Below are 8358 nucleotides of genomic sequence, written 5' to 3'. Positions count from 1 at the left end.
TTACTCATTTTGTACCATGATTTGAGCTATATTTTTTCTTAACTATTCTTTCTCTCTGGTCTTTTTAGTGTTAAATCTCTTTTTTGAGAATATACCATGATTTGAGCTATATTTTTTCTTAACTATTCTTTCTCTCTGGTCTTTTTAGTGTTAAATCTCTTTTTTGCATTCTCAAAATCATCCTTTGACATTATCTACATTGTCACCTTGTGCCCAACTCTCCATCAACAGTGGCTTCACTCGCACAGTGGCTTCGACTAATACTACAATTCACTTAGTTGTGATTTCATCAGTCTCTCTCGTAGAATCAAGTTTTTGTTATAATTTGTAATGACCTTATATTTTTTAAAATTTTTGTAGTTAGAACTATAAAATTTCACAGGCATGGCACATGTTTACCTCATCCGAGAAGTACAAAACCAAACTTCTTTGAGGATTTGTCTCAATCTCCTTGCAGCACTTTTCTATTTGTTTCGTTGGAAGACAGGCTAAGCTATAAATTTCTCTTTAATTTTTTTCCATAACATAATCATCTTGAACAGCATCCAAATTTCAAGGACACAATGTACTGTAGACACAAATGCGAAACACTCCCTTCCTCCACCATGCCGAGCATAGCTCAATAGATTAGGTACAGATTACCATCCAAAGGTCGATATTCAGTCCCGACAATTGCTGAACTCAAGAAAGAAAGAAAAAAAAATCCCTCTATCTCAGCCCACCCAAAAAATGAGAAAATATTTTGGTACATACAGGAGGGAGATGCAGCAGCAGAGTTCAAGCATTCGATGAACAGAGAGAGATCAAACATATGCTAATGAACCATCAACAAACAACCTGGTTTCTGAGCAACTCCTAAAAAAATTAAAAGTAATGGCTATCAAAATCTGGAGGGTTTTATTTAGATTTCTTTGGCTGGTCAGAAAATCCCACCTCCCATAATCTTACAGAAGAAGCTTTAAAGCCGAAGCAACTAATAGATCGATAATCATGGAGGTCTTTATTTTGATTTCCTTTGCTGGTCAGAAACTCTGGCTCCTGCGATCTTACATACAGGCTCATCCTTCGATTGAAGAAGCTTTAATGCAGGATGAACCTTGAGGTCACCCATAACCAACTTTTGGCCAACATCTAACTCACTCAGATCGACATCAATATATGGAGGAATGATATCGGCAGGACAAAGGTATTTAACAGTCTTCTTGATTGTATTCAAATAAGATCCTGTCCAATTTATCCAATAATTTTTAAAACAATGATCATCAAAGGAGTAAAACTATAATTGTTCTGTCGTTTGTAGACTACATTTAAAAAAAATACATATAATTGTTCTGTCGTTTGAAGACTACATTTCAGGATCAACAGCTGTATTTTTTAGAGAATGCAGAACATTTTTAGAGAAACCAGGAACTTTTCAAAAAGTACAAATGAAGAAGTAAAAGCTAAAAGGAACAGAAAAAATACAAGCAAAGCTTTCTTTTCTGGAGCAATTTTATCTCTTTTTCCAAAAAGATCTAATTATGTTAAGGAAACAGATACTAGATCATTTCAACTTAATATATCAGAAAATAAACCTGAGGTTGCAATTTACTACCAGCTAGCTTCTGGTGATGTTAACATTTTTTTAATAACCCATAATCGAAGCTATTTAGCCTTTTCCCTGTAACTGGGGGCAGATGTCAACATATTTAGATCTATACCCTATCTAACTTGAAAATTCAAGTATCCTACATCATCAAGTATAGCTTCGATGTAAACCCCACCCACCCACAAAGTAATATATCTACAAAAAAAAAAAAAAAAAAGGGGGTGGGGAGGGGTACGTTAGCCATTATATATAATTTTTTTATACACACAATCATCATATCATGCTATCTTTAAAGACAAGGAGTGATCTCTTCTCAACATTTTTTAGTCTATAGTTTATTTGGTTATTTTTTTTGGTGTAAATGCTCTCCTCTCTTTCATCATTATAGTTTCGCTTCATTGTTATCTAATTGGAGAGCATTTTTGTAACCCCCATATTGGGTTCTCTCCCTCTTTGTCATTTAATTTCATCTTATCAATGAAATTGTTTCCACTAAGGAAAAAAAAAATATCATGTCATCTTTCTTCTTTCACCTACAAAGCAACCACATTTTAACAATCTAATCAAACAAACCAATTGTTATCAAAGAATACCAATTCGACTGACCATTGCATCATTCAAGTTTCCTCTGGAGTTAAAACACCAAAAGTATAAGGATACATTCTACCAATCCACAATTGGCTGGTCTCACTATGGCATAAAGCAAAAATTCAGGAAAGAAGGTAGATTAGAGAGAGGTTGATAGTCCCATCTCAGATCTTGCCACAATCGACATTCAATTGTTTCCGACCACAAGCCCAAGATGGCCCAATTGGTTAGGGTTTGAGGTCTCTTGGTCATACTAGCTTTAGAGGTTTCAAGTTCGAACCTTCATGCGAGTTTAATACCATAAATCCTTGATGTATCCCGGGTCCGGGCCCTAGGGAGGGCACGGATGCCATTGGGTATAGGACAACAAAGCTCTGACTCCCGATTATAATAAAAAAAAAATTGTTTCCAACCACAAACTAATACCCCTCAACCATCATCTACCAAGTTCCTTACCCTAGAAATAGTCTTCCAGAAGCTTTTGCAACTAGAATAATTGCATTGGAATGAGTGCAACACAATCCCATGCCACAGAACCTCATGTTGAAAGCTCCTGTCCTTTCACGTTTTACTCAACCCAACTAGAATAATTCTTAGAACATCCTCTCGATCATCTTGGCTATACTACAAGATATTCCAGAGATCAAAAGAAAGTAGGTAGAGACTTGAGAGAATAGCAATAACTTTTTTTTGATAAGAAACCTTAGATTAGAAAAACTCAAAAGAGAAACAGCCTAAGGGCTGGGGTAGAGTCAACCCCACCCAGAGAAGCTATACAAAAGCTTTCCAATTGTGTAAGAAGGTGGAAAGATTGTAATTACAAAAAAAATTGCTATAGTTAAGGCACCACCAAGAAGTAGTGTGTTGAACACCACTACAAAAAGATTCAAAAGTAGAGTTCATATCTTCAAATATACGACGATTTCGCTCTCCCCATAAATGCCAAAGAAGAGCCCTTGTAGCGCAATTCCAAATTACCCTTGCTTTTTTGGGAAGAAACCATCCCGTTAGCAATTCAGGAAGCCACCCATCAATCTGCTGAGGAAATCATAGGGAAATGCCAAAAGAATCCAGAATAAAAGACCAACATCTTGTTGCAAAGGTACAGTGAATGAAAAGGTGGTCAATGGTCTCCTCCCCACAAAGGCAAAGACTACACACCGAAGGGGAGAGTCAGAGTGCCCAGCTTGTGTTTTTCTTTTGGATGATCTCGTGAGTATTTAAGCTTCTGTAAGCCATTGACCAAAGAAAAACCTTAATTTTCTTTGGAATTTTGAACTTCCAGATGGAATTGATGAGGGGGACCTTCAGCAAGGGAGTGCATTCTGTTAATTTCAAAAAAAGGCTGATCTGGTGGTAAAATTTTGCTCTTTTTCCAGCATCCATAGAGCCTTATCTTCCCCTTCTCTTATCTGAACGGCTTCCAACCTTTGAATAAGGTCCAACCAGCTATCAATCTCCCAGTCAAAGAGCCCTCTGCATAGACCTAAGTCCCAATCTTTGCTCCTCCTCCCTCCAACAATCAGCAATTGGGGCCTTCTTTTTCATGGATATATTAAAAATGAGTGGAAAAGAGTCTCAAAGGGTGCTGTCATCAATCCATTTATCATTCCAAAAACTAATTCTCTCCCCGTTTTTAGCTTTGAAATTCAAAAACCTGTGAAAGAACGTGCTATTCTTCGCAATATCAAACCACAGTCTCCCTTGAGCTTTCCCTTTTGGGGGAATAGTAGACCACCTGTGAGCGGACTCACCGTAGATGCTGGCTATCACCCTCCTCCAAAGAGCATTTGTCTCCTGTGAAAACCTCCACAACCACTTAAGAAGAAGACTATTGTTTTTTTGTTGAAGTCCTCCAATTCCAAGACCCCCGTACTGTATAGGGAGTGACGTTTTCCCCCAATTAACCAGGTGGATGTAATTACCCTTCTGAGTATTACCATTCCATAGGAAATTTCTTGTAATCTTTTCTATATCCCTTACAACCCCCACCGGAGCTTTAAGAATGGAAAAATAGTAAAGTGGAATACTAATAACATAAGCATGTCCCCCAAAGAAAAGGGAGTTTTTCCTTTTGTAGCCTCCACTTGGATATCAATTCTAATCCCTTTTTGTAGTTACTGTCTTTCATTCCCCAAATGCAGAGCGCATATATAAGCTGTATGACTAAGGGGGTTCTTTTTCCTCCCTTATTTCAAACTTGCCAATGAAATATCTTTGAAGATCGCTAAAGAGACGGGAAAGAAGATTATAGATTTTCTATGGGCATCGACAATGAGGAAGGAAGAAGCAGCCATCTAGTATTTTTAGATTTTGGAAATTTTGTAGCACCCAGCTATCCTCTTTGGTTAAATGTAAACCTTTTTGTAATTATTTATCTTTGTAATCAATTCCGCTAGCAACAATGTTTTAGGCTCTTGTACTAGGTGACCTAGGTGTTTCATCCCCTATTGTGCTTTTCATGCCATCAGTGAGCGGGTCCGTTTCTCAGTTTAAAAAATCAAAGAAATGATTGCATTTGGAAGTCCATACTAAGTCCTAAGAGTGTCATTGTGGCAGTCATCAACAAATCGCTTAAATTTAGCCCATTTATTACTGCACAACATTTGTACTCTACTCTCAAAAGAAAATCAAATAGAATAAACTTAGTGTTGTAGTAGTACCTTTCCGCAATCCTGGACATACATCCTCTCCTCTGAACATAAGAGGCACATCAACTTTTAATAAAGCATGTGAAGGTGCCCTTATGAAAGTAACATTAAGAGGTGCATCAGTTCCCGCATGGAGATGAATCTGAACAAACATGAACGGTTCTAGTTCAGAAGAGGTATTATCTAACTCACATATACATTCTCACAAAATCTCACACTGATTTATAATCAAAACTAAACTAAAATTACCATTTTTGTATTCTGAATATAGAACACAAACAAATAGATGAAATATAATGATCATGATGGGAGCAATCGTAAAATTAAAAGATACATTGCTCTAATATTCTTCATACACGCCAAGTAACTCGGTTGCACTAAGCATATGAAATTTTTTATGGTGAAAACATTTGAATTCAAAAGTACAAAACATAATCTTTCTCCCTTCATTTCAGTACTTCCACCCATGAAACAATCAGCATTATTCTAATCTTACTCATAAGTCATTTCCCAAACTCACTAAGGTGGAATTTTCATATAATTTCCTAAAATGAAATTAACCAGCCGAGTTCGATCATAGCATACACTACCTTCCGAGGTAAAACCCGAACCTTCTCGATAATCTCCCCGGACTCAAACTCGGGGCGAACTTCAAGATCGAAAAGCCTGGAAAGGAAGAAGGAGCGACCGAGATGATTTACAAGCTTCCTAATCTGATTGGTGGGAACTGATATGAGACGCTTATTTCCGCCATGCTGGCCATCCTCTTGCTCGAACACAATGCTTGGAGTACGGCCAGCCTTGCGCTCTTTGGCGGAAATGTTCTTGCCGGAGATGGAGCGAGGAACGGCGAGGATTGTCTCGGCGTACTTGGGATCGGGTCTTGGAAGATCCTCCAAGTACGAAAATGGAGGTTCGGGATCTGAATCGAGGACGGCGGCGGTGGCGGCCGACGAAAACCGGCGGAGTAGGAGGACTCTTGTGAGAGTGGGAGAGTGGTAGAAGCGTAACATTGGGACGGCAAGGGGGTTAAGGGAGGGTTTATGAGAGAGCGTGGACCTCGACGGAAGAAAGGAAGGGGCTGATGGGCGGTGACCGGTGGCCGGTGGCAGGTGGGGACGTACCGGCGTGCGGCTGCGGCTGCGGCGGCGGCGGCGGCAAAGAGGGAGACTGGGAAGAAGAGAAGAAAGAAACGAACGGGAGGTGGACCAGTGGGGTGCAAAGGAAGGAGGGTCACAACCGTAGGGTTTGTTTTCTCTTTTGAGAAGAAAAGAAGAAGAAAAAAAGAGTGAAAAAATTTCAATTTCTGGCCTGAAATTCGAAAAATAATATTAATTTTTTTTAGTACAATGTTGGGGGAGAGATTAAGTATATGTCAACTACTGTTGAACTATGTTGGTTTTGACATTTTTTTTCTTACTTATGATAAGAATAATTTGAAATGAATTAAATTAAATTTCTTTGTTGAAAGTTCATAAGGAAGTTTTTAATCTAAATTTATTAATCATAAATTAAAATATGACAAAATTTAATAAGTAATTTATTTTGAAATTCTATCAAATCAGGTAAAAATCCAACCATTTGGATCCATAAAATTGTTTAAGTAAAAATAAGATTCGTAATCTAACTAGGTATCAAATAATAGAATCCATTTGAAATCTGTCAGGTACATACTTTTAATTTTATATCTAATAAGTCAACTTTACAAATCTCTAATGGGCAAACTTTAAATTATGTGTATAATAAGTTTCGACATATTCGACGTTTTTAAAATCAGCTTATTAGACAAATTGCATTTTTGTGTGTAATTATCATGAACTTTTAACTTTTTTTTAGAAAGAAAAAATTCATTAAGAAACAAAAATCTTGATTAGCCAAAGGACCGGGCGATCAGGAATAAAAAACTCACAACATTCACTTTCTTAACACTTAAAACCTTATGCGCTAGACAGTGGGCATAACAATTACCCTCTGAAATCCACCTTATTGAAAGAGATGACACGGCCACAAGAATCCTTGAGATTCAAGATTTTGCTAACCACCCATGTTATTTCAATAAGATTATCTTCTTCCATTCGAAGTAGCTTTGCCACTTCAGTGAATCGGTCTCCACTTGAATTGAGGTTCTGCATCCCCTCCTAAACAGCCATGGCCTCTTACATCTTCACAATCCTTCGATTGTCGATGAAAAGGTTACCCATAAGAATAACAACACATTTCCAGTGTTGGGTTTTATTTTTTCACATTATGAAGGTCCACATGGGCCATTACTTTGTTTAGGGTTTTTTTTTTTAACTTTATAACATGTGTGCAATTGCCTAACACATACAGAGAGGGAAAAAAGAGCTGCACGTAGAACGAGGAGAGAGAAACTGAAAGTAATTTGAGAAAACAAAAACTTCCGTATAAAACGGTTGTTAGCACGATTAGGGGTCGATCCATGATCTGATCGAGGTGAAATTTTAACAGCATGTTCACAACACAAGAGTCTTCAATCTTGATGGTGGAGATTTCTTTTGGAGTTGCCTATAATCAAATATAGTAGGTAGTTTGTGCCACTTTTAAGTGAGATCTTTCTAATTTTTTGCTCCGGTTTATTCCCGTATTTGTCGAGATTTGTTGTCTCGAGATATTATTATTGTATGCCTCTTGTTGTTGCTAGGGAGAATCTGGTATAGCTCATTATTGATTATAGTGGAGATTTTAACTTCAGTCCATGGTTGTTCAATCCTCGCATTGAAGTTCCTACAGAGGTTGTTGCATATTTTTCATGAAGAGACATGTGGTGGACTTTTGGAAATTCAAAATTATTAATTAATATCAGATTTATTTCCCTTAATTTCCATAATCACTCTCAATCTCCACAATTTATCTCAATCTCCACAATTCTTTCTCAATCTCAACAATTTCTCTCGATTCCCACAATTTTCTTTATTTTTTTTTCCTTATTGTGACTTTTGATCTCCACTCTTCATTCTTCTTTTCCATAGATCCAATGGTCCAACTTCATCCTCGAAATCTATGTAAAGTCATCAAATTCATCTTCCATTTCATAAAACATTTCTCTCCTTAATTTCTTTTGAAATTCTACAAAACTTTCATTTTATCCTAAAAAACAAAATTGCTCATCTTTTTGTGAGAGGTACATTATAGAGTGTGACTTATGAAACGTGGAAAGTTTTGGTTGCATTAAGTTTTTTTTTAAGAAAATAAAAAACCTATTTTTGGCCTTCTCATCGCTATATATACAACATTCGTCTGTCACTCCAAATCATCTCATTCTCTACCCTATTCTCTCATTAGAGTTTTCTAAGGTCTTTTTTAGCATGAATTTGATTTCACTCCGTTTTGACGATTAAACACCTTACTCGGAGGTTGTGCTAACTTTGGAGAACATTTTGGCAATACAATGATGTAGCACTAAGGTCGTGCCAATTTTACTTTCAAGGTAGTGGTTTTGCTCACAGTATAATGACAAATTTTCTTGCTGTTTCAATTTTGCCCTTCTCCTTTTTAACAATTTGAAAGCAA

General features: G+C 37.0%; 1 protein-coding gene across 1 annotated transcript; it reads right to left on the bottom strand.

The window, feature by feature from the left end:
- Positions 1 to 489: 489 nt before the first annotated feature.
- Positions 490 to 6083, bottom strand: LOC111016648 (Ribosomal protein L25/Gln-tRNA synthetase, anti-codon-binding domain-containing protein). Its single transcript, XM_022292106.2, has 3 exons — positions 5418 to 6083; positions 4840 to 4969; positions 490 to 1224 (listed from the first exon to the last, which is right to left on the bottom strand). The coding sequence occupies exons 1-3, from the start codon at positions 5838 to 5840 to the stop codon at positions 1001 to 1003; spliced, it is 777 nt and encodes a 258-aa protein (XP_022147798.1). The 5' UTR covers positions 5841 to 6083; the 3' UTR covers positions 490 to 1000.
- Between the last annotated feature and the right edge of the window lie 2275 nt (positions 6084 to 8358).

Source organism: Momordica charantia, assembly GCF_013281855.1.
Source record: "Momordica charantia cultivar OHB3-1 chromosome 5 unlocalized genomic scaffold, Mcharantia_2.0 BLBB01000005.1, whole genome shotgun sequence".
NCBI lineage: Eukaryota > Viridiplantae > Streptophyta > Magnoliopsida > Cucurbitales > Cucurbitaceae > Momordica > Momordica charantia.
Note: the sequence above shows the minus strand (reverse complement) of the source record. Positions and strands in the feature narration are given on the sequence as shown.

Excerpts from the sequence above, each read along its gene's own strand:
- LOC111016648 (XM_022292106.2), bottom strand. The coding sequence starts at position 5,840 with ATGTTACGCTTCTACCACTCTCCCACTCTCACAAGAGTCCTCCTACTC. Across the intron at positions 4,970-5,417 it reads TTCGGGTTTTACCTCGGAAG|ATTCATCTCCATGCGGGAAC; the intron begins GTAGTGTATGCT and ends ATGTTTGTTCAG. Across the intron at positions 1,225-4,839 it reads ATGTCCAGGATTGCGGAAAG|GATCTTATTTGAATACAATC; the intron begins GTACTACTACAA and ends TAAATTGGACAG.